Here is a 26,927-nt window from a genome sequence, read left to right as displayed (position 1 = left end):
CACTGAATGGAAATGGTGTATTACAATATGGATCATGTTGTGAGAATGTTACACATGAACTTAATTACAGCAGTGATAAGATTACAGTCCATTTCTATATGCCTAGGCACATATACAATGGAGTGCACACTTAAGATGCTCATTTAAAATATATCACACTTGGGGTGCATTATTACTGGAAATCTCCAAGTGCTTATGTTAAATATTTTAGAATTAGCTTCATTTATTTTCTCACCATAAGGAAAGCATATACATTGTGATAAATGTTTGCAAGCCCGTCACACAAGCTTCTTTTGAATAACGAGTAATGAAGCTCAAAAGAAAGCCATATTTAGTCGACCGTTAAAATTAAATATCCCAGAGGAGGGAAATCACCACTTTGTGTCCATTCAATGCAGTGCTTATACTAACAAGAGCAACTCTGCTGGTGAAATCTGTGGGGCAGTGGAGGATCCCAGCATATAAATACATCACTGGTCTTCTGCATTGGCCATCATTTTTAATGTAGTTATGGCATCGCGTGACCATTTAGGTGCCTCCATTCAGTGGGTAAAGACTCGGACCCAAGGTTACTTTTACAAATTGCCCCTGAAATGGAACTCGCAACCATGTGCTTCTGGATTGGGGGGGGGGGGGGGGCTGAGAAAAGGAGGTTAGAACTTACAACCTGTATATATGGTATGTTGCTAAGTTGTGGCAGTCCCTTTTAGACACGTGGGTTACAATGGGGGCTTCCCTTCTAAGTTATGGCCTAATATGACTTTGATGTGTTGGGGATAAATTTGAGAGGGTAGAGGTTATGAGAGAATTAACATTTTAGAGTGCAGTGGAAAGCCGAAAGAATGTTTAAGCATAATGATGACAAAGAGCAAACACATAACTGTGCTCAGGAAAGCCCCGATAGACCACCCACAAAAGGATGCGTATCGAACAAGATAAAGGTAATATCAGTAGGCAGCATGGCCAGTTGCTCGAGTAGGGATGTCTTAGTGCCTACCCTTTATAAATACGGTTTGTGGAAAGATTTTGGATGGAAATCGGGTGAAAAGAACTCTAATGCTAAATCTTTTCTGCCACTCTTTCACCAAAAGGACAGGCAATCCCAGATTACATAGTGTGGCATTATGTACCAGTTATTTCTCTCTGACTCTCCCTCTATTTTGATTTAAGATTGCTAAGAAGAGCTTGTAGGGTGAGACACTTCCACAATTATCGGGTTAATGTGGTTTCCAGGGGAATGAACGTAATTCATCTCCCAGCATCTGCAGTCCAAGTACGCGTATGTGGTTGCTGCTTACATGGCACAACTTGCTTACTGTCAAACTACCATGAATCCTGCAGCTTAATCCTAAAAGGATCTGTGAAGCACTTCCACAATCTATCTCAGAGAAGAAACTTGCATGTGCTGTAGAATGGTAGAGGCGTCTGCTCATAGCAGCAGGAAAAGCAAGAGGCAGAGAACCAGCCAGGCTACCACCACATACTGGTACCAGAGACATGACCTCTTTTAGGCCAGCAACATGTGAGAAAAAGGACCAGCTCCGTTATGGATACTAATGGCAATGAAGAAAAGCATACTAGCTGCTAGGAGGCAGCATAGCCACCCCTTTGGTGCACTGTATTCTTTCAAACAAAAAGGGCACCAACATCTTTGCCTAGGAATCTTAGTTGTGTATGGGAACCACAGTTAAAGCATCCTAAAAAAGTAACATGACCTTTTTAACCACATAAGGATTATCAGGCCCAGCTCAGCCTACCTGCAACCTATCTTAGCAAAAGAACAAAATGATGTCCCAGCCTACGGTGCACCTCAGTTAGCTTTAGGACAACTACCCAGTTCTGGTCTACTCTGAACCTCACTTGGCTAAAGGAAAACAATTTAGACTGCTAACAAAAACTGCAAATTAAATATATGTACAGCTGTGAGGCTTTTACATCTGCTGAGGCAGGTATCGGATTTGCATGAAAGCCCACTCAGACTCCTTACGCCCCACAAAACCACACAAATGGTAGCAATACGCCATACCGATGAATAGAACCGTAAGTGCACTTCGAGGAGGTTGCTTGTAAATTGACATACATATTCAAGCAACCATTTCAGCTCAAACACATTAATTAGGATTAACGTAGAATTTAATTGGGCCTGTTCAATCCTAAAGGACAGCTAGAAAACAGATAAACATTTTGTAGCAATAAGACCCTAAGTAATGGTGTTTAAGGTATGGGTGAGTAAAAGATCAGAGACCATGAGTTTGTGAAGCTCTTTGGAGGGGTATACCAAATGTATTACAACACAAATAAATCTGCACAGAAAGAGTGTGTGTTAAAAGCCATTGCCTATGGTGAGATGCCAGACATTAATATTTTAAACATGATTTCAACCTTTTTGAAGTCAGAGTTAACAGAGTACAGCAACCAAACGAGGAAGCGAGTTTGTCTTCAAGTTCATTGTGCTTTCCATTTTTTGATGAACACCAAATAGAAACTAGTAACAAGCCTGGACTATGTTCACCAGAGCACCTGCCCTCACATGTGACAGTACCAAGATAGAATGATAAACAGATGGGATAGCACCTCCTCATATCTTGACCAGATGCAATTCTCCATACTATACCTTGTTAGTTTTGACTCCTGGGTCTTTGGAAATAACTCCTGTTCCGCTGCAGGGGGCATCCAAGAGTACACGATCGAAGCCTCCAATAACCTGGAATAGAAGGGGTATGGGGAACTTTTGATGAAGATGTTCTGTCTAAGATTCACTATTAAGAATAGCCTTTCAGAATAGACCGATCTCAACACAATGCCGGCACCCTCAACAGTCCTCAACATGCAGCATTCCTTAAGCAACATTTACTCTCACGTCTCATGGTTGGAGGTATCTGCTCCGAGACACCATGCAATGGTGAATATTACAAATAAGTTTCAGTGTAATATTCACAATACAGAACTCGCTCAAGCACCATTGCCAGGCTGCGTCATTTCCTTCAAAACATGCTCCAACAACAGCTGCTAGAAACAAGCAACCACACACTAGCCTTGTTATAGAGGCAATACTTAAGCGGAGGGCATTTCACCTGCGGTTGAAGCAAACATCTCACCTTGGGGAACTCTCGCCCATCACAGTTGCTGATAACAGCGTTGGTGACTCCTAGACGGTGAAGATTTCCCACCACACTCTTGAGGCGATCAGCATTGACGTCATTTGCCAGAACTACTCCAGTGTTCTTCATTAGCTGAGCTAGAGTAGGGCAGACAGAGAAGGAGGATTAGGGAAATCTTGCACAAACAAGCCTGGAGTTGTTTTCTGGTAAAGAGAGGGTTTGGGGAACAGGGCCCGGTCAGAGGAGGAAGGCAGCGCAGAGGGAAATCTGTGAGATAAGGACTAGCTCGGGCAAGGGAGAGAAATATATTGTATAAAAAAGGCCTGACAAATGACAGAAGAGGCAGAGTCCTTGCATGAAAAACAGTATGAAGAAGAGGCTGGCCATGAGAGAAATATTACAAGGTAGAAGCAAAATGAAAATGACAAATAAAGGTTGGTAGACAGGCTGAAAAAATCCAAATCATACCGATGTAGCTGGTTTTGCCTCCAGGTGCACAACACATATCCAGGATGCGCTCATTCTCCTGTGGTGCTAGGGCCATGATAGGAAGCATGCTGGAGGCTCCCTGAAGCATGTAGTGTCCTGCTAGATACTCTGGGGTGGCACCTGTGTGGCAGAAAAAGTAGAAGTAATATTGCAGTCACTGGGCACCGCCATAACAATCCCCCCCCCCCCCAAAAAAAGCTAACACAGGCACCAAACGATAAATCCTATCCTCCCGCATCATACTTCTTACTCACCAATCGGCACAGAGGAATCAAAAATAACTAGGCCCGTCTTGGACCACTTCCCCAGTGGGTCGAGGTTCACCCCGCGGTTAATCAAGGCCTAAGCAAAAAAAAAAGTGCAAGGGGTTAGAAAGTGCAAAGAGCCATTTGAAATTTGCTGCAACAGTGGGAAGCATGAGTGGACACCTGAGCCACCTCACCTGAGCTAGATCTCGGCGTCGAGTCTTCAGTGTGTTTGTTCGGATAGTGACTGGACGATGCACCTCATTTGCTTCTAGAAAATCCACTAGCTGGAAAGAAATTAAACTGTCAAATAAGAAGGAGAGGAAGGGAGGGAAGAAAAAGGCAAAAAAAGGAAAGAAAAGAAAATATAAATAAGCAGGCCAAAACAAACAAATTAGAAATAAAAGGGAAATCACATAGGATGGAAAGCTTAAAAGAACAAAAGATCAAAAGATTTCTAAGGCAAAAACAAAAGGTTATATAGAAAATGAGAATAAAAAGAAAAGATGTAGAAAATAAAGAACTAAAACCAGGATCAGTAGGAGAAAGAGCAAGAAGCACAAACAATGACAAAGGGGAATTAAAATATAATGAGAGAAAGAAATCTATTAGCATCATCAAAAAGGGGAGAGAGCTAACAGAACTCATTCCTTTCTGCCTTACACAATGTATAGTACACACGCTGAATGGTGAGCACAAGCGAACCATAGTTAAGATGTGATACTCTGATCACAGAAATCCTTCTAGTAGGAAAAAACGCACTCACGCACAACTTGTGGCATGCATCATCACTGGACTTATCCCAAAACCAAAACATGATGTTTAGATGGGCTTGAGCATAGTGGGATTGTAGGAAAGGGGATTAATATTTGGGATGGACACGTGTCCAATTTAGGACAAGGCCAACACCAGCTGCTAGATGTCACACAAATTAAATAAACCTGTGCTTAATCCCTAGTAACATGACAGAAAGCAGTCCAGTTTAAATCAAAGCCATGTGTAAAGTATTTTAGCAGTCCATGCACAGTAGAAAAGATTTAACTAAACACAATAAAATACCACAACAAAATAGAAAGACACCTTTTAGGAGTCAAGTAAGATTAAAACAACAAATATCCAATATAGAGAACTAGAGATGTGAATTTTTCAAGATTTAAGTGAAAATAGCGCCACGAAGATCCTATTATCTATGGAAGGGGTAGACCAGAACCTAAGCATGATTTGAGGCCAACCACAATAGAACCGGTCAGATGGATTGTTCCCATTCAAAGTCTGGAAGACAAAGATTTCTAAGAAAGATTGATCTAACAAGCATTGGCAAAGCCACTAAGTCTTGTGTACGCAAGCACTATTGGCTTTGCCACTGTGTTTTAGCCATGCTGTACACCAGCGCGGCTGCTTTTCAGCATGGCTAAAAGTTTGCGCCATAGGCGAGAGTGGCATGGAGTGGAATTGCGAACAGTGGAGTAGAGTGGAGTGGCAAAGAGTGAAGTGTATTGGAGTGGCACCGTGTGGAGTCATGCAGAGTGGTATACACTGAAGTGGCGTAGAGTGGACTGGTGTAGAGTGCCTTGGCGTACAGTGTTGCAGAGTATAGTGGCAGAGTGCAGTGGCACTGAAATTAGTGAAATACAATGCAGTGTCGTAGAACAAAGTGGTGTAGATTAGAATGGTGCATAGTAAAGTGCAATGGCGTAGAATGGAGTGATGCAGCAGGAAGTGGCACAGTCGAGTGGCAGAGTGCAGTGGTGTGTAGAGTACAGTCAAGTGGCATAGAGTGCAATGGCTTAGAGTGGTGCAGAGCAGAGTAGCAAAGAGTGCTGCAGAGTAAAGTGCAGTGGCAGAGCGCAGTGGTGTCGAGTAGAGTAGTACAGAGTAGAGTGGCGTAAAGTTCAGTGGAGGAGAGTGCAGTGTTGCAGAGTAGAGTGTCAGTGAGCAGTAGTATAGAGTGGAGTAGAGAGCAGTGGCATAGAGCAGTGATGTAGAATAGAGTGCAGTGGCGTTGAGTGCAGTTGTTAAGAGCAGAGCGGTGTTGAGTACAGTGGCACAGAGTGCAGTAGAGTAGCATTGAGTGCAATGGCGTAGAGTAGACTGTTTCAGAGTAGAGTGAAGAGACGTAAAGTGGAGTGGTGCAGGGTAGACTGCAGCGCATAGTGTGTAATGGCATAGAGTAAAGTGTTGTAGAGTGCAGTGGTGCAGAGCAGATTAGATTAGAGAGGCGTAAAGTGGATTGGCTTCGAGTGCAGGGTCATAGAACTGAGTGTTGCAGAGTGGTGTAGAGTACAGTGGCATAGAGTGCAGTGGAGTAGAGTGACACAGGTTAGAGTAGAGAGGCGTGCAGTGGTGCAGTGTGATGTAAAGTGGAGTGGTGCAGAATAGAGTGCGGTGGAGCAGAGTAGAGTGGAATGGAGTACTCATGGTGTGGAAGCATACTGCCATTACAAGCATCACCTTTTCAAGTGGAATAACCACTACATTTGCACAGACCTACAGCTTTACTATAAAACTATACAGTGCACAGACAAAACTGTGTGGAAAGTGCATCCTTTAGTATAATGATTTGTTTTGAACGTATTAAAGAATTTGAGTCCAACACACTTCAGAAAAAACAAAAAATGTGCTTCAGTTGTGTTCCCAATTCTGATATATTCTCAAAAACTTATACAAGTTGTTTAAATTTTGTCTTGTACTAGAAAAAAAACTCTTTCCTATCCCTGTATCCAGCAAGATTGTCACATAAATCCACTCTCTTTGATGTTAAAGAAAGAAAAGTAAGCAAGCACCCTTGGAAGACAGCGCCTGACATTTGATCTCGGTCTTTGAATGCACAGCAATGTGACGAGATAAGAACAAGATTTACTGGCCTATTTAAAGACCAGGAGCACTCGGAAGGATACTGTAAATAAGGTTTGGGTAAAGGAAGTAAGGAACTCAAGCTGGACAGCCTAAAGCAAATAATGCCAGCAAACGGAAATGAAGAAAACTTAAGTTACAAACCACAAAGTAAATGGCAAGCAACGGGCAGAATTCTCTCCTAGGTTAACTTTTTGAATGTCCCCAAGATGTCTTTAATAAACTAGACAGTTGCACTTCCTGGTAACCTGTGACCTAAAAAAAGAACTTTGAGATATATATATATATATTCTATCAAAGTTCTTTTTTTAGGTCACAGGCTACCAGGAAGAGGTGTAGGGGTGTGTAGGTGTGGGGGGTGTGTGTGTAGGTGTGGGGTGTGTGTTGTGTAGGTGTGGGGTGTGTGGTGGGTGTGCGGTGTGCGTGTGCGTGTGCGCGCGTGCGTGTGTGTGTATATATATATATATATATATATATATATATCTTCTTTTTTTCTAAAGCAAGGACAAATCTGAAATTGTAGCCACCACCACAGAACTGTCACTCAGATAGCTGCCGCAGGTTGGTACCACAGGCTTCGATATTCTGTGGTTTTTGCTTGAATAAGTTTCTAAATCCCAAAAAAGAAAGGGACTGTCATTTTTAGGTCCATTCCTCCCAGACAGCACAGCGGTCTGGTTTGCTAATGACAATTTGAGAGTTGTGTTTTTTGTTTTTTCCTCTTTGCATGTGCTAGGAGACCCACGCATCATTGATTTACCATGACAATTTTCTTGTTCTAAAGTTCCCTGGTCCACTCTATATTTCTCACTGAACTAAACTTTTTCTCTACTGACATGACACATTTTTTTATGTAGCGTTAACAGATATGACAATCATTATTGGTAAAACAGGTGAAATTACATACTTGGTAAAACAGGTGAAATTACACACTGGAGCCTCTCTTATGGTTGAAACATTATACCGTTATTGGTTTATGCAGACATTTAAGTTCCCATTCTAGTCTCATTTTAGCCAAATTGGGAAATGGCTTCCATAGGTTTGCCTACTCCAGACACCTCACCCCCATGAAATGACGTCAGACCCCGGAACTGGGCTGTACGGTCTGCGTGCTCCTTTAGATGGGTCGTCGGTCATTCATACTCAACAAGGGAGGGACTACAGGCAGTGCTGGTAGCATTAATCCTTGCATGAAGTAAATAATTCTAAAGCAAAAGGTCTTCTTCTCTGGGACAAGAACATATCAGAGGGCACGTTTGCTGGATCGCAATAGATACTTGCTACGCCTACATATCCTTGTCTAAGGGTCTGCATTATTTTTGTAGAGGCTAACCTGTTTCCTACCATATTCTTAAATAACAGGGATCAGCATGGAGGATATAACTATCGCTACCACCACACCCGAATATAGACAACAGAGGGCAATTCTGTTCTATATTCTTGATATTTACAAATACTTTATCCTGTGGCTAAGAAACATTAGCCCAACATTATCTGAATTTGCCAGTAAGTAAACAGAGTACCCACATACCAGGCGGACATTGTAAAAAGACCTATTCTTATGGTCTGGTGCTAGCTTGGTCTTTTCTGGGAGAGTAACTATTAAAGTAATATACCCATTATGGGATTATTTTTAGTGATCAAGTTCTTATTCAGCAGGAGTGACTACAGGGAGATGCTCCGCTCCTCAATTCCCAGGTCAAGCGAGTACCTTGATTGCAGAGGGCAAGTTTATAAGAAGGAGTGACTAGAGTCTTCCTCCAAACAGACTCTGTCTTTTCATCACATCTGTGTGCCGTGCCACATCTCTTTGCCATGTTTCATCATTAATGCATGACTTAAGTTCTCCAAATTAACTACTATGTGTCTATGTTGTAAACAAATGTTTTTTTTTTTTACACACAGAAAATTCCTTGGGTAAAAGATAAAAAAAAAAATTTTTTGTTACTGTGTTCTGTTGTCTGTCTACATTCCTGACTGGCTGGCTTTAGAGAAATGACCGATATGTAGGGACTTGTATGCCCCGATGAAACCACTAACCCAGTTGGGAACAAGGAATCGGGAAAACAGGTCAGCAAAATTGACACTAAAAAGGGTAGGACATTTATACTGCATTACTACCATCGCACCAATGTACTACTTTTTTTTTTGTAACCCTGTTAGGGTAGCCCATAATAAACTGAAGTTGAGGGCTTTAACCCTAGCTATTTTTAATTGTATACATTTTCAATCTTTCTGGACCTATCTAAAATATCCCATGCTCCCGCAACTTGATAGAGCCCATCAAAACACAATATTGTGTTTTTGTTGTGAGATAAGCCTACCGAAGCGTGCCATAAATTGTGGGTGAGGGCTGCTTTTTTCTAACAGAGGAATCTCAGTAACGCGATAGGATTTCATCTCATTTATTATTATCTTGTACTCGCTAATCGACATGGGTGCTATACAAAGAAACTAACATAAAGGAAGTAATTTAGGCAGAAAACTGTAAAATAACAGTCGAAAGTGAAGATGCAAAGAGGAGCAACCAATCAAAGGCATGGAAACAGAAACCGAGGAGAGAAGAAAATAGAAATACAATGTGAGAAATAGGAAATGTGAAAAAATACACATGGAGATGGAATGAACGAGAAAACGTTTCAAACAGAAATTGTAAAAAGAAAAAAAGTTTAGTACAAAAATAGGGAAGCAGAAGTAAAAGGTGGATGGGAAGTTGAGTGTCCAAGGAAGGCAGGAGGAGGTGAGAGAGGAGGACAGGAAAAATGCAGTTGAAAAGAAAATTGAGTGGCTATAGGCCAGTGGTGGCAGAGTAGTGCCGACACTGTACCCTTACCTCAGAAACAGGAAAGAGATCCATAAGCTTCTCAATGAGAAAGTCTCCATAGCTGTAGTAAGTGGCAAGATCATGGCGAAGTAGAGTCAGGTACTCCGCCCGTGTCCGCTCAGCATCCCGTTTTGTCCCAAAGTCCTGCAGCACCTCCACGTTATCCTTGATGCGCTGGTGCACGTCCTGCAAGTCCATAGGCTTAGAGCGTGGGGGAGCAAGTCAAGGACAATAGCAAAATGTGGAGCATGTATGCTACTCAGAATTTCCACACCCAGAAACCACTCTCACATGGACTACCTAGAATCCTGCATACCATACCCAAGAAAGCTTACGCACTATTGGAAAGTGTCTCCCATACGGTCTCCTGGAGAGCTTGCAGTATGATTTCTTGGGAAATTAATCCATCTATTTTGAGTCCCTGCTATCAAATTGTTTTAGATTTTCTTGAAAGTAATGCTTACAAGCGTCCCCTACATCCAGGCCGAAAACAAATATTGATACTGAAGAGGAGTGGTGTTTTTAAATTATAAGTAACAGGTGTTAATGTGTTCTGGGGAAGGCGAATCGGCCTGACAGGATCAGCAGCCAAGACAAAAACAACAACAAAATCACACAATTCACAGGAGTTCATCCTGGTGTTCCACTACCAGATTACACGCGTGTCCCAGGGCTACATTGGAAAATAGCTTAACCAGACAAGGCTCTTTCTTTGCATTGTGGCACTTTTTGTCCTGTGTATTGCATTATAACTTCAGGCCTAAAAATATAAGGGAAAAATCTAGACTGCAAGAGCTACTTATATGTGAACCTCTAAAACGTGAGAGCTTTGTACTGCACGACGCTCAAAAGGAACATCTTCAGGTAGAAGTCGAAGGAAATACAGAGTAATTTTCCTCCTTTGTAAGTTTTAACTTTCAATTAAAAAGTCAGCAAATATGAGCCAACCAAGACGTGGTGCTCCAGTACTAGATAGAATAATTGCTAACATGCCTCTTATGGCTCATGTTTGGAAACAACTACTTTGTCCCCAGATGTAATACAGAAATCCCACATCTTGGCAATGGGGTGCAAAAATCAAGAAACCCCTTTATGAAGCATATATCTGCTCAAAGATGGGAAGATCACATCAGGTCATCTTTAAATCCAGAGGCGCTGAGAAACACAAGCTAAGCCATATCAAAGGAGATGATGGACGGAGTGCTTGAGCAAACCAAACACTCACCGCCAGTCAACTGATCTGGATTTAGTCCATCATCATTCTTTAGCTCGCTCCACCACCCCAGTTCAGACATGGCCATATGCAAATCAGTCTGACCCCGTGCCTCATGGGAACAGTCCAGCCCGAACTGCCAAGCCATGTCTTCCCCGGACCGGAAACAAGCATCCTGGGCCTGGTTTCGGATTCATAATCCTCATCAGCCAGGCTATCTTGAATCCAGTGGTAGAGTGAGCAAGGGACCCACATCTGGGCATACCATACCAACTCAGGGCGAACAATCCTGGTTGATGACGGCTGATAGCCAGAAACCGGTCCTAGGATGCTTGATTCCGGTCCAGGGAAGACATGGCTTGGCAGTTCGGGCTGGACTGTTTCCATGAGGCACAGGGTCAAGACTGATTTGCATATGGCCATGTCTAAACTGGGGTGGTGTGGTGAGCAAAATAACGATGGATTAAACCCAGATCTGTGACTGGGGGTGAATGTTTTGCCAATCTGCAACATTCCGTCCATCATCTTGTGTGTTTTGAGAAACACAGGCTGACATACATACAACTCAATTCAAGATCTATTACAAAAGTGCCCTGGGGTTGGAAGACTTGACATTACCTAAACTGTGTACATGGAAATATCTTCTCTGCTGGAGATGCAAAGTACAACTGACTTCTTTTCTAGTGCCTACTGCAGAGTTTCTTCATAGCGTTTTGCTTTTACTTTCACTAACATTAGCTTTTCTATTGCTTGACAATTACCTTGCCTTAGTAAGTTTAATGTAAAAAGGGTTACTGTGCAATCAATCCAATGTGATTGTACTGTTGATGCTATAAAATAAAATGTTTCACTCCTGCTGGCCATCAAAAAATGTAAAGGGCAACATCTTCTAAACATCTGCAAAGTTTTCCCTGGGTCAAGGATGCTGTACGAAGGAGACTCTAGCAACAGAAATCAGAACCAACCTCATAATACTACCATGAATCCAGTACAGAAGACAAGGTGTACCTCTTCACACCGAATGACTGCAAAGTCGGTGCTGCTTGTTACACTACCCAAATGAACCACGGAAAACCTGCCAGGCAGCACTTACAACCCCAAAATCTTGGATCCCAAAGGGTGGGAAACTGTCCCCGGGTCTAGTCTAAATCCCTCTAGGCACAACCGAGATACACACTGTGGTGGCTGTGTCTCCTCTGAAAGTCCAAAAGCGGGGATGTGCAGGAGGGCGCTTGCCAATTGGGGGTGCCTAAAGTGGCACCCAATTGGATGTTGATTTCTGTGCATATCCTCACACTAACTGTAGGTGATCTGGTAGACAGCACAGTGTGCACTGGGCTCTTGAACCTAAAGCAAATTGTACCCACACACCTCTAGGAGTCCATATTTCAAACTCAGTACTACGCAAAGGCAACTTGGAATTACTCAGACCACAGGTCCAATTAAGTTCTGCAAACTATTGAGTACTCAGTGTTCTACACTACCCAGAGATGATACTAGCTCCTTCTGGGTCCTAGCTAAAAAGGATATTTTCTTTCTCAAGTTCCTGTTCGTTCGGCAAAACAAAGCGATCTTCTGGGTCTACGTTCAGTTGCAGATCTGCGGAATCGCCCTCCTTCACCGCCTCTTCCTCATCAGAGCTGGAAGAACCCCTGGCCAGCAACAAGAAGAAAGAGGAGCATTGTCAGAGTGGTAGCAAGTGAGCGTGAAGCAGATCAGTTCTGAATTAAGAGGCGGATTGTAACAGAAACAGCATTCTAAAAGGCGGTATGGGGAGAGGGTGTAGATCACCTCTAGAGCTGGGAAGGAATGGGGGCAATACAAAGAAGACCATCTGAAACAATCCAAGAGGAATAATGACAAAGACAGCTCAATAAGCAGGTGATCTTTTAGGGATCGAGACAAAACATACTAGACCATACATAGTAGAAGCTCTCTGTTACTTTCTTGTTTGTGCACAGAAAACCAGACACTCTTTCATTCTTATTGCTCAGCACAATCCGGTCCTACACATAGGACAGTATTGAAGGCACATCCTGCATTTCATTCTAGGGCATGGCCTTTACTATCAATACTATTTTCTTCATCTCTGGTCACATTGCATCTTCTCCACAGGTTCCCTACACAATCACAGCAATGGTCAGTCCTAGACAACTAATTGTAGCAGCAACCCAGCAAGTTAGGGTATGGCAAAGTTCTGGAAGGTCACGTCACACAACACTGTTCCATCATTCCCCCTCTTCTGCTGCCTAGTGTTGCCTTACTCACTATGTTCCCCCTTGCTTCCAATGTAAACTCAACCCCGTTCCAAAACTCCATAGCTTTGTTTTGAGAAGCTGACTCCATCTTACATGATACTCCCACTGCAGCATTGAGGCACCCCGAAGTGTCCGAAAGATGTAGACTCCATAACTAAAAGATCAAGATAAATATATATTTAGGGAGAACTCTGCTGCCTTCCTGTCTTAGCACCAGACACTGGTGTTACCCAGATACCAATGCTACAACACCACTCCATTCCAACTCCCAACAACCACTTTTCTCTTCCTACTTTCTCATCCTATACTCCTGTGCTATCCTTCCTTTGCCCCCACTGTATTCTGATCTAGTCTCATTCAAAAGTTTTACTTAAACCCACGTTCTAGGTCTCTAATAATCATGTGCCATAGAAGAATTTCCTGTAAGATTTTCAGTCTTGTGAAATAGAGCCTGAACATTGTTGATAGGTCTTCACAGTTTCTGGTGCCTAGCAATACAAAGCATGCAAAACGCAAGGTACCTCTTGAGTACAGCACAATATCAGAAAGTGCCTGGCGGCACTGAACATCTCATTCAATCTACTCACTCATGGGTGACGTGTCACTCACCTCTCAAGACGTGCCTTCTCCTGCAAGCGCTTCAGTTTGCGAGAAGCCTTCTCAATAGGAAGCAACTGGAAATCGGGGAGAAAAGGAAATTGGAGTTATAGAAGGTCACCCAAACTATCTACTCTGAAATCTGAACATCCCAAAATCTTACCCTAAGATAGAGTGGAGGTGAGAGCAGAAAGGGAAAGACACTTGGATCACAGTTTACTGGACTTTGGACGTTGCCTTGACTTGTCTACCGGTTTGTGTCCCCATCACCTTTCCCCTCCTCTCCCCATGCTGTGTCTCTCACCCTCCCCTCCTCTTTCCCACCTTCTCCAACCCCCTCCCCTGAATCTCTCACCTGGCCTTCTTTTCCCCTTACGTATTTGTGCTTATTGTTTATCTCGACCCTACAAGTAACTATGTTGCCATGCTCTAAGAACTGTGTAACCTTTGTAACAATGTAATCCTGTAACTATGATCTGATGCTCATGTAAAGCGCTCTGATACCTCCGGGTCTAGACAGCGATATATAAAAACTTTTAAAAAAAAAATAAAATAGAGGAGAAACAAAATATGGAAGGTTAGTGAGATTGTTACATCAAGTTATGCTAAGGACTCCATATTTGTGTAACCAGCAAGTACCGTAGTTGAAGGCAGGATTAAACTATAGCACATAACTTGATCAGACCAAACATATAACAGAAAAATCATGACAATGGAGAACACAGTCACGGACAGAGATAATCACACACCAAAAAAGGAAAGCATATATCGGTAAGCACACACAGGCATAAAAACAGTACTACAGGTATGCAGATATTTAAGATCTTATACAGTCATGGGGTCATGCCACAGAAGGCAGATCTGCACACAGTCAGATAGCCAGAAGCACACATTTACATACAGATAATCAGAAAAACACACAGGTAAAATCAATGTCATGGTAGGCCTACACAGGCAGTTCACTTATGAAAATGCACACAATCAAGGCAGACAGAGGGATAAACAAGTTACTTCCCTTCGTAAACACTTTCTGGTGGACAACATATACCCGCAGATCCCTCACCCTTATAATATTCCTCAGAAGCCAAGCTGGATATGGAACTTGTCTTAGTAGCACTCTCAGGCGCCACTAGGTGGCACTGTCGGCGCCATATTGACACCATACTGCCCGAAAGCGATAGAGTACAGTCGCATATAAGTGCCACCTATGTGCGCCAACACTCGTTTCTAACCTGACTCTTTCTACACAGACAGAGAGCTTTAACAATTATCTGGAGCAGTGTGCAGGTTGGAAAGTTGCGGCCTTTTTAGATGATAAAAACTGTGAATCTGCATCTAGAGAGAGTATCCTCCAGATGGAGCGTTACCGAAGACCACTGAGTAACTGTGTGCCTGATGGATACTTCTAACCGCAGATTCCTCACCTTTAGAATAGATAACAAAGCAGTATCTCCCAAAGGTGGAGGGTGTGTGGAGTGGCCTCCAAGCAAAAAGAAACACAGCAGGATCACACATGTGTTACTGTCTTTACCTTCAGACATCGCTGTCAGGGGCGTAGGGCCTCGTGAACGTGTGCACCATCACCCACGTCGGAGCCCGGCACTCAGGGTGCCAATGCAGTGGTAGCAGCCGCAGCCCTGTAGGACCCTCCAGGGGCTGCTTCTTAACCTGCGTACAGCAGATCTTAATGCAAAGGACTATTCGCCTTGATAGAGTCCTTTTCTGCATAGCCTTATCCTACTTTATCCAAGAGAATCCCACAAACACGGAATTGTCCATTCCGTGGTATGGCCAGTATAAATGCTTCAAGCGCTTTTGGGGTCCAAATGATGGGGTCTATCCTCCTCTTAGGAAGGAGAGGGGGGATAAAGAAGGCTAGGAAAGTGAAGGATTGCCCAACGTGAAAAGGAGTCACAACTTTCAGCAAGGTGACCACCCACGTCCTCAGCACCAGTTTGTCCAGAAAAAGGGTGGTGTAGTACGGCTTCACTGACAACCCCTCACATTCACTCATGCGATGAGCTGAACTGATCACAATGAGGAAGGCCGTTTTGAAAGTCAAAAGACGCAACAAGCAGCTGTGCATCGGCTCAAAGGGCCGTCAAGAGCATGTTAAGGCCCCACTGTGACATCACAAGCGGTTTGGGAGTAAAGTATTGTGGGAAACATTTAATAAATTGCATCACACCAGGAGACCTAAACAAGGGCGGCTGGTCCGGTAAATGAAAAAAGGCCAAATGGGCCGACTAATAACCACTGGATCAAGGACAAAACCAAGAAAAAAAGTCCGACAGCTTGGCATATGAAGGGTTCGTCTTTCAGACTCCGCACCAGGCCACAAATGTGTCCTAGTGTAAAAGGACTTTGTGGAAGGATGCTTGGCGGCAAGGAAGACGCCCACCATGCTGGGTGGCAATTCAAACGCAGTTAACTGCAGCCGCTCAAACTCCACGCAGGGAGGTGTACATTGCGCAGGCTCGCTTGAAACAACCTGCCCTGTCACTGAGACAGAAGATCCTCCCGATGTGGCATCCTGCGCGGATCGCAGAAGCTCATTCCCAGAATCTCCAGATACAACACACTCCAGGTACAACACTGTCCTGGCCCACTGGGAGGACTTGAGCTCTGCAGTGCTGATCTTTTTCAGAAGTCAGGGCAGGAAAGGGAGGGGCAGAAATCCATACGGGAGATCCATATTCAGTTACCTCTGGAATCTGAGCAAGTCTCTTCACAGGAACTCTAATGCGCATTCTCAACTGTAGTTAAATGTGTTAGCCGGGGTTCCCCACACTGGTGGAAAACGCCCCTACTTCACCCCAGATGCAGAAGCCATTTGTGATCCTCCAACCTCACGTACTGAGTTGATCCATCCTGGCATTCAGAGAGCCCACCAGATGGCTCATGAGCAGGGAATCGCCTTAACACTCCTGTCAACTCCAGGAGAACAGAGTCTCTTGACACAGGACCCAACTCCACCCTGTTTTTTGCAGCACCACAAGACGGGGGTGTTGTCCATGAATACTTGCAGTAGCCTCCCATTGATGGATAGCAGGAAATGTTACAACACCGAATTGATATGGAGCTGGATATCAGAGTCCGCCAATCTCCACCTCCCCTAGGTGGCAACCCCAAACCAGCAGTGACGCATCCGTCACAACTGCCAGCTGTTGTTGAGGAAGGGAGAGGAGTCGGTCGCTGGACAAAGTGTGGTCAATAAGCCAACACTTCAGATCATGTGCAGAATGGCATCAGATAGGTTTCCTTGGTGCTGGGCCCATTTGATCTTGAGATTACATTGCAGAACCTGCACCATGCCACTTGGCATAGAAGCCAAGGAGGATAAAAGATCAAGAAACCTTAAAGCTGCTCACCCAGAGATCCAGGGCCGAAGCTGAAACATCCATCTTGGTTTGAGACCCCTTTCAGACAAAGCTGGCCTTGAGGGGATAGAAGAAATACTCAGGCTGGTGGGCGCGAGTAACATATCTTGGATTAAGTACATTAAAGCCATCTTGGGAGAGATTGGCTTGCCATCATTTCGTAATGCCCCAAGAGAGCTAGGTGAATTTGCAAGAGTAACATTAAATGAGCATAATGGCAGCACAGAGTCCTTCATTCACTGCAATGCCAGGCATGGTTTTCTGACCGATACCTTTCTCTTGCTTAAAGGTTCATTCACTAGAGAAGATTTCATGAATGTAAATGTATTGCGACTTATATAGCGCACGTATCACCCGAAGGCATCAAGGCGCTTGCCTTGGGAACCCGTCCTGGCTTTTTCCCTGTGAGATAACCCCTACTGGGCATCCCCAAGGTGAAAGCCAGGCATCCCGCAGCGGGTGGGCCGCCGTAGTGGAGATCAGATTGAACCCCTCAAGCGAGGCGCTTGTTCTCGTTATTCCAAAATTGGGACCTTGCCCCTCCATCCGTTTACCGGCAAATGGGCCAAATAAAAAAATTAAGCAAATAAATCAATGAAGCCAACCAATGGTAAGGAGTGTGCTCTAAGCCCACTTTAGGCCAACAACAGGTATTTTCACAAATGGGTCTGGTAGGTGAGACCAAAAAAAGGCTTATAGAGGCGGGTATGGGTCGAGGTGGTGGTTGGGGAGCAGGGGAGGGGGGGGGGGGGGTCGAGATATGTGCAAGGCAGACATCAAAGGGAGAGAAGAACACAGTAATGAAAGAACGCAATAGTGAAAGCAACACAGAGATGAAGGGGACAAAGGCACAACAAGTAAGTGTTAGACTTGGCTTTTTCAACGGGTTCCCCCCCAAACTTTTTTGTTTTTGGCCTCCTGTTTTTGACCCCGTTTTGATAGCTTTGGGACTTTAGCCCTGATCAGCAGTGATAAAATGCTCAAAGTGCATATGCTGATGAGAATTGCTTATACGCAATGGGCATATTTGATTTACTAGCAAGTCCCTAGTGAAGTACATTAAGTGTCAAAACCTGTCAATCAAATGCTACTAGTGGGCCTGCAGCACTGATTGTGCCACCCACATGAGTAGCCCTGTAAGTGTGTCTCAGACTCACCACTGTAGTGTCTGTGCGTACATTTGTGAACTGCCATGTCGGCCTGGTGCACCCACTTGCCAGGACCTAACCTTTCCTTTTTCTTACATGTAAGGCACCCCTACGGTAGGCCCAAGGTACCCCATGGGTAAGGTGCGCTGTAAGTGAAAAGTACAACATGCTGTGGTGTGTGCGACATATCCGGATAGGGAAATAATACCAATTTCGTTTTTTCACCTATCTGTCTCATAGCATAGCATGGAGATACTTTGTAACATCTTACAGGTATAACTTTCCATTGGTAAAAGGTAGAGGAATAAAGTTTAGGCTCTCTGAACTCAGAATGTAATAACATCTTTTAGTAAAGATGGTTATTAAGTGGTGTGTTTGAAAATGCCACTTTTTAGAAAGTAGGCATTTTCGTGTATAACCATTCAGTGTGCCTCTGCTTGTTTGTGGATTGACTGATTCTGGAGTGACAGGGGCTGGGAATGTGCATTCATTGTAGACAGCCACTGGGGGGTTTAGGTGTGCCTAGCTCTTCTTGGATGACTCAGAGCTGAGTTGAAAAGACCTCTAATGCATTTATAATAGTGGGAGGAGTATTCCTTGCACCTGAATAGGGCCTGTCTCCCTTGCACAATGCTGCCTCACCCCTCTAGTCATACTGCACCAGTGAGGACAGAAATACTTTGGACTGGGCTCAGAGACCCTTGCTTACAGAAGAACAAAAATCAAATTGGGTACAAGTAGTAAAGCCCAGAACTTTAGATCACTTCTCGACTCAAGAGGAACGTTTGCCAAGGAGAAGAGGTGGAGAGCTGTAAAGAGGAGTACTGATCCTTTAGTTGTGTGGGGTTGGCCTGCAGTTGCTGATTCTGCCAAGGAAAGGACAAAGACTGGAACAGCACTTTGCTGTGAACCTGTTTGAAGAAGAATCTCCAAGGGCATGTGTGCTGGCCTCCTGTTCTGAAGTTTCAGGGACACAAAGACTTCACCCCCGGCTCCCCTGAACTCTGCTGAGAGTTCTGACCTGCCAGGAGGTGCCTATTCCAGCTCTGTGCCTCTGGAGGTTGTTCCTGCTGTTGGGAACTGGAAGCAAATTGAAAGAAGCAAGGAAACCTGTCTCCGATGCTATCAGCGATGCCGCTGTGATGCCGGGACCTGCACCGGGGACAACAGCACTGCACGTAGAGTGCACAACGCACCACCCAGCCTGAACCGCAACACCAATGTCTTTTGGCACCTGCAGTTATCGGCCTTTCCTGACACCAGAGCTTGCACCGACCCAGTCATCGCCAGCGCGCCTGCATCCTGTTAATGTGGCGCTGATAACCACAGAGGGTGACTCCATGATCTCGCCGACTTCACATCGCCTCACCGGAACCGATGCCTCACCACCGACGCAACCAACTTCCTCTGAGCTTGAATCGACACGTTGCCTCCTTGCGGACACATCGCTTCGCCTCCCCTGTTGCAGCCAGAGAGTCGGCCTCGACCTGTTCACCGATGCCTCACGTCCTTGACTCTGTGCATCGTCATTGACTTATTCAAAGGTACTTTTTTGGGGGGTTCGTGTGACTCCGTGCCAGACGCCGAGCACCTCACGGTCCACGCTGTAATTTGGATTTATTGCTGTCACGACGTCGCAATAGCCCACGGTAGAGCTATTTGTTTACCGAAAGCTTTATTTTGGAACTAACTGTTCTAAAGTCATATCTTATTACCTTTAAGTTGGATTTTTGTTGTTTCGGTCTTGTTGAGTTTAGATAAAGATACTTTATTTTTCTAAACTGGTGTGGTGTCCAATTGTGGTGTTATCACTGTTTTGAGTGCAAATATTTTGCACATTGCCTTTGGGATAGGACTGTCTGTATGTGCAAGCTACGATGGGGGTGAGCAGGGGTTATCGAAAGTGTGTAACCCCCCTTAACCGGACTAGAAGCAAGGGTCCCTACTTGGACAAAGTTACCTACACTTGACAACTAGAACCCCCCCCCCAATCCTAACAGTAAGCAACACATGTGAGAGAGCAACATGTATCATGGGTCAGCACACAAGTGAGAAAGCTGGAAACACACGCACTCTTATAGAGTGTTTAAGTAAAAAGAAAAACTAGTTCCCTATAAGTAAACAGCGTTTACAACAAATATTTTACCCCGCAGGGAATCACAACGCGATCGTTATTAACGGCTGCGTTGTGATTCCGCATACCATTACTCCACAAGTCGGAACGACGACTTGCAGAGGGGGGGAGGTGTTGGATTTAAAATCCAACACCTTCCCTAGTGTCCGCACAGACTGGAGTTGGAATAGTAAATTATACTATTCCAACTTCGAGCCCTCCCTCCACAAGTCGTTGTTCCGACTTGCGGAGTAATGGTATGCGGAATCACAACGCGGTCATTGTAACAACCGCGTTGTGATTCCCTGCGGGGTAAAAGAATGCAGGATTTAAAGGTATATTCTGAAGGAATGAAGCCAGCCAATCAGACAGATGGTAAGAGGGTCTATGCTCTAGGGGAGGGACAAGGATCAACAAGCTGGAATAAGGAAAGCCAACTAATAAAAAGTAAGCAAATAAGATTGACAATCAAGCCAACCAATGATTATTAATGGGAGAGTTGTAAGCCCCTGAAAATTCTTGATAAGTCCATACTATATCTTTTGTAACCAGATGGTAGGCTCGACCTAAAAACCAAAGATTCAGAGAAACTAGTTATATCAAATACAATACAGTGCTACATAGCGTCACACAATAAAAAAATCACACGCTCACCTCTTCCCCATCCTCATCATCTTCCTCTTCTTCGGATGACGCTCCATAATCATCCACCATATCGTCATCGCTCCCTTCCAATAAATCTTGCCCACCCTCAGATCCTCCCTCCTCCTCCTCTTCAGAGCTTTCTTCTTCTTCCTCCTCTCCATCCTCCTGTGGTCTCTTCCTCTTAGCTGGCTGGAGCCACTGAGCATTATCATCTGTGTAGACACCTCCTTTTGGAATCGGTGATGTCGTCTCTTCATCTTCTGTATAAGGAATAAGGAGAATGTGCAAAGTCAGAATAAACTACACTACACAGATTGTCAGTGGTCTTTCAGAAACCATGATCTGCCCACTGAAAGAGGCATTGTTCCTATGTAATGATTACTTGCAACCCCAAAAAATTATTCGTAGCCAGTTTTTACAGCTGAACATCTGCATTTACCTGGTTTAGTCTCATACAAAGTGCATAACAACCAGGTGAAAAACACTCTTTAAAAGGGTCAAGCTTCCTCAAGGCAAACTCCAAAGATACAGTTTATCTTCCATGGGGAAGGAATGTAGTGGTGGCTCGGCTCAGATGCAAAGCGTCTATGCTGTACAGTGCAGGGTTAAGTGAAGATCCCTGGTCATCTTAATCACCCAACAGATAACTAAAGTGGCTTGCATGGTTAGTGAAGTGGCATTGATGGATGTTACACAAGGATGCTCCGTCGACTTTGGAAAGACCAAAATAATAGCACGAAAACTACAAGACAACTTAGGACGGGGCCTCTTTGCAGATATCCTAATTTGACCTACTCCAAGTAAACACCAATGAAGCTCTGGCACCATGTGGGCTTTGAACGCAGAAGGGTTATGCACAGCATTCTAACGTTACTCAGATTTTTGAAGGCTCCATCAAATGTGACTAAATTAATGAACTTGACAAGCCAAACTGCTTTGCTACACTGCCACCACCCCATATCTTCTTTCAAACAAGGGTCAGACATCAAGCCGACACTGTGTGAGCACAGGTTGTTTGACTTTCCCATCAAGGAAAGCAGCATACCCAACAAAACCGCACTCACAGATAACAACTCGGAAGCAGAGAGCCCTTCTCTCACCTTTGCTAGTCAGTGTCCCTCCAGGAGCAGCCACTTTTTTGTTAGCAGAGGGCTTCACCGTCTTGTCCTGCTGTCGCTTCTGTGCGCTGTTGAAGAATAAAGGCAGCAACATCACTCCAACTGAGCAGACCCGATTTCTGCCACGTGTACATAGACTTACACTAATTTAAGAAGAAAACACCTGCTGGCCTAATGGAATGTGGTAAAAGACCCCAAGATGGGTCAAGGAAAACATAATTATGATATACGTTAAGAATAATTACAGAGGTCCAAGGACATAGTAAGGAATTTGTAGTCATTAAAAAGATAGTAGTAGTAAATGCCTGCAAGTCAGTGGAAATTGTTTATTTTTTCACCAAAGCCTTAAGAATGTATTTTAGTCTTCAGACCTCAGTTCCCTGATTTGGACGATGAATGAAAAAAATGCTGTGGCGGGTTCTAGCCTTTCCTAAATTTTTCTATGAAAATTGCAACTACGCAGACTTGATTGCAGCCCATCTGGGGTGCCTTTCACAGGCATTGGCCAAACTAAAATTAATCCAAGGGGAACATACTTTAGAAAGGGTAAAATAAAATATTTAGCACAGGTGGATGGAGGAAGAATGGGTACTGAGCTCCAAATATACCCAAAACAAAGAAGCAAAATGGTCTTAAAAGCTCTAGCATTAAATTGCACTTCCTCTGCCTCTTTTGATCTCCTGTGTTGGTCTCACTCCATATTTTTGACAATTATTTTTCAAATACTGGTCTACTTCCTTGGAGTTTGGCATTTTGAAAAATAAACTATCTTCATTTCGCCGTGCTCCAGTGTTATGATTAACATTGTGTAAAGGTTTCCTTCTGGTATGTAAGGTATGTCTTGACTGTCAGGCACAGAAAAGAGGGAAAGGCTGGGTCCTGTCTCTGACCGGCTTGGACCACTCTTATAAACCAAACAAAAGAAAGTGCCGGACAGTGTGAATAAATACAAACAAATGCACACCTAGTATAATTAATTGCTAGGCGGACAAACCATTTGTGATTGATCACTTATATTTTATGAAAAAGTTTTTTGAAACGTTTTTTTTGGCATCAAGGGATGCACACCACATTCACAGAAGTACACAAGTGCATTGAAACCAAAAACAATACATAAAATTACAATGTACACAAATAACAATTGTGATTACGAAAAACAACTGTGCTATGCCTCAAGATATAACGTTGTGCTGAGGCACCAATCCTAAATGAAAAATGAACAAGTGGACAGAAAAATGAAATACTAGCCTACTTGTTTCCACCACCACTAGATACCTAATAATTTTAATATATGGTGCAACAAAATAGGAACACACAAAACTGAGCGGAAGTTTATAATTTGTGCGAATTATATTCCTATTGTGCCCTGATGTTTGCAGTATCTGGGTGGAGCAGGACGCCGACGCGTTTCGAACCCATTGAATAAGTTGAGGGTTCTCCTCAGGACAAGGATTGGGGGGTCGTTGTTGCTGTGAATTTAAAAAGATTGGTATCAATAGGATGTTGACTACCACCTCACTGAAACTAAAGCACTATACAAACACATATGAGTACCTTGTACTTGAAATGTCAGGATACTCCCTGTGGGAATTCCCTGTGGGTAAGATGATATAAACCCTAATTAGTCACATTAACATATATGACATGTGGGCCTCCGAATGATCAAGGAAGGGTGGAAACGTACCTTGATGTATACAACACTAAGGAGTGTATGGGGTGCCGATGTGCATAAAATCAAAGATTACGAGGATTATACCTGGGGAGATAAACAATGCTATGTATCAGTAACCGGGCTCCAGGCGCCCTGATTTAGTTTAACACATGTAGCTGTCACTGCCACACAGGTAAACGGAGCTCCTACCTTGTTGGGTAGACGTTCGTGACTGTGCACGGACTCGGGCGGCAGCCGCCGCTGCTATTCGGAAACTGTGGGGACAATGGGAGACGGTGATCAGTAAGGGGCCGGGAAGGCGTTCGCTTGCTCTCTATTAGAAACACCGAGTTTGAGCGGGACTTACGTTTTAGACGAATGAATCGGTCTGCACGTCGGACACACAAGCTGCAAGGAACTGGCAACGCGAGTGAGTTGGGGGCGTGTCCCGATGGTTTTAACGCGTAAAGCGTTAGCAAAGGTCTGGTGGGACATGTAGTCCGCTGTGACGCGAGTGAGTAGAGGGCGTGTCCCGGTGTTATAACGCGTAATGCGTTAGTGATGGTCTGATTGGACGTGTGGTCCGCTGTAACCCTAACACCCACAAGTGCAATTGTGAAAATGAGACGGACATGGTTCGAAAAGAGGGGGCAGCTGGAGAATTTTATGTAAACTGAAGTTTCTCTCCAAGATGTATTCGTGGCAATCCGATCCTTGTATGATCACATTCGGGGAGGCAGGGGTAACGGGTACATCAATACGTTTGAGAGTGAGGATATTTTTAGACACATGAGCGACAAGCAGCAAAAGCAGACAACGGCTGCAGGCAGGCTATCTAGAGATTACTCAGTTCATTAAGATCATTCAGTCCCACCATGGCAGTGTTGAACCTCAAAATGAGGTAGGCCTCTTTCTGAGCGAGGCGGACATCGGGGTCCCCCCCAGCTCCCGGGGTGTTCTTGATGTTTGCTAGGATTGTCCACTTTAGATCATTGGAAGAGTGTTCTTTTCGCAGAAAGTGGGATACCAGGGGCGCAGTCAAGACTTTATTGTTTATCCTAGATCTATGCTGGATGATGCGTTGACGCACCTCCTGGGTTGTTTTGCCAATGTAGACCTTTCCACAGGGGCACGTTATAGCATATACTGCGTACTTGGTCTTGCAGTTCGTGAAATTATCATGCCGCCAGAATTTTTGACCGTCCGTGAAGAGGGTTCCTTCTGTCGTCAGGTTACACACTGAGCATGTCCCACATTTGCGGTGACCCATGACCGGGCCCATATTGAAGAGGGTACCTTGTGATTCTTTTTTTGTGACACCTCTTGTGGACGAGATCTGCTGGCCAATGGTCCCCATACCAACCCGGTACAGAAAATAATTCGCAGTAACTGGCATTTGATTGAAGAAATTCTTCCCCACATTGGCAAACCGCTGTTCGCTCTAAAAAAAAACAGAAGCATTGGCCAGCAGATCTCGTCCACAAGAGGTGTCACAAAAAAAGAATCACAAGGTACCCTCTTCAATATGGGCCCGGTCATGGGTCACCGCAAATGTGGGACATGCTCAGTGTGTAACCTGACGACAGAAGGAACCCTCTTCACGGACGGTCAAAAATTCTGGCGGCATGATAATTTCACGAACTGCAAGACCAAGTACGCAGTATATGCTATAACGTGCCCCTGTGGAAAGGTCTACATTGGCAAAACAACCCAGGAGGTGCGTCAACGCATCATCCAGCATAGATCTAGGATAAACAATAAAGTCTTGACTGCGCCCCTGGTATCCCACTTTCTGCGAAAAGAACACTCTTCCAATGATCTAAAGTGGACAATCCTAGCAAACATCAAGAACACCCCGGGAGCTGGGGGGGACCCCGATGTCCGCCTCGCTCAGAAAGAGGCCTACCTCATTTTGAGGTTCAACACTGCCATGGTGGGACTGAATGATCTTAATGAACTGAGTAATCTCTAGATAGCCTGCCTGCAGCCGTTGTCTGCTTTTGCTGCTTGTCGCTCATGTGTCTAAAAATATCCTCACTCTCAAACGTATTGATGTACCCGTTACCCCTGCCTCCCCGAATGTGATCATACAAGGATCGGATTGCCACGAATACATCTTGGAGAGAAACTTCAGTTTACATAAAATTCTCCAGCTGCCCCCTCTTTTCGAACCATGTCCGTCTCATTTTCACAATTGCACTTGTGGGTGTTAGGGTTACAGCGGACCACACGTCCAATCAGACCATCACTAACGCATTACGCGTTATAACACCGGGACACGCCCTCTACTCACTCGCGTCACAGCGGACTACATGTCCCACCAGACCTTTGCTAACGCTTTACGCGTTAAAACCATCGGGACACGCCCCCAACTCACTCGCGTTGCCAGTTCCTTGCAGCTTGTGTGTCCGACGTGCAGACAGATTCATTCGTCTAAAACGTAAGTCCCGCTCAAACTCGGTGTTTCTAATAGAGAGCAAGCGAACGCCTTCCCGGCCCCTTACTGATCACCGTCTCCCATTGTCCCCACAGTTTCCGAATAGCAGCGGCGGCTGCCGCCCGAGTCCGTGCACAGTCACGAACGTCTACCCAACAAGGTAGGAGCTCCGTTTACCTGTGTGGCAGTGACAGCTACATGTGTTAAACTAAATCAGGGCGCCTGGAGCCCGGTTACTGATACATAGCATTGTTTATCTCCCCAGGTATAATCCTCGTAATCTTTGATTTTATGCACATCGGCACCCCATACACTCCTTAGTGTTGTATACATCAAGGTACGTTTCCACCCTTCCTTGATCATTCGGAGGCCCACATGTCATATATGTTAATGTGACTAATTAGGGTTTATATCATCTTACCCACAGGGAATTCCCACAGGGAGTATCCTGACATTTCAAGTACAAGGTACTCATATGTGTTTGTATAGTGCTTTAGTTTCAGTGAGGTGGTAGTCAACATCCTATTGATACCAATCTTTTTAAATTCACAGCAACAACGACCCCCCAATCCTTGTCCTGAGGAGAACCCTCAACTTATTCAATGGGTTCGAAACGCGTCGGCGTCCTGCTCCACCCAGATACTGCAAACATCAGGGCACAATAGGAATATAATTCGCACAAATTATAAACTTCCGCTCAGTTTTGTGTGTTCCTATTTTGTTGCACCATATATTAAAATTATTAGGTATCTAGTGGTGGTGGAAACAAGTAGGCTAGTATTTCATTTTTCTGTCCACTTGTTCATTTTTCATTTAGGATTGGTGCCTCAGCACAACGTTATATCTTGAGGCATA

The 26,927-nt window shown here is 44.4% G+C and overlaps 1 protein-coding gene across 2 annotated transcripts in view; it reads right to left on the bottom strand.

Annotated features, from left to right (window-relative positions):
* Positions 1-26,927, bottom strand: part of NOP2 (NOP2 nucleolar protein) — a 70,067-nt gene that overhangs the window by 18,646 nt on the left and 24,494 nt on the right. For both annotated transcript variants that reach the window (XM_086932896.1, XM_086932897.1), the window contains exons 4-13: positions 21,967-22,052; positions 20,876-21,126; positions 13,593-13,657; positions 12,256-12,377; positions 9,522-9,721; positions 4,033-4,122; positions 3,845-3,932; positions 3,570-3,710; positions 3,099-3,238; positions 2,615-2,704 (exon numbers count right to left, since the gene is read on the bottom strand). In XM_086932896.1, coding sequence (XP_086789022.1) covers positions 2,615-2,704; positions 3,099-3,238; positions 3,570-3,710; positions 3,845-3,932; positions 4,033-4,122; positions 9,522-9,721; positions 12,256-12,377; positions 13,593-13,657; positions 20,876-21,126; positions 21,967-22,052 — 1,273 coding nt within the window. The remainder of the gene's footprint in view (positions 1-2,614; positions 2,705-3,098; positions 3,239-3,569; positions 3,711-3,844; positions 3,933-4,032; positions 4,123-9,521; positions 9,722-12,255; positions 12,378-13,592; positions 13,658-20,875; positions 21,127-21,966; positions 22,053-26,927) is intronic.

Source organism: Lissotriton vulgaris, chromosome 7 (genome assembly GCF_964263255.1).
Source record: "Lissotriton vulgaris chromosome 7, aLisVul1.2, whole genome shotgun sequence".
NCBI lineage: Eukaryota > Metazoa > Chordata > Amphibia > Caudata > Salamandridae > Lissotriton > Lissotriton vulgaris.
The sequence above is the reverse complement of the archived record's forward strand: the minus strand, read 5'-3'. Positions and strand labels throughout refer to the sequence as shown.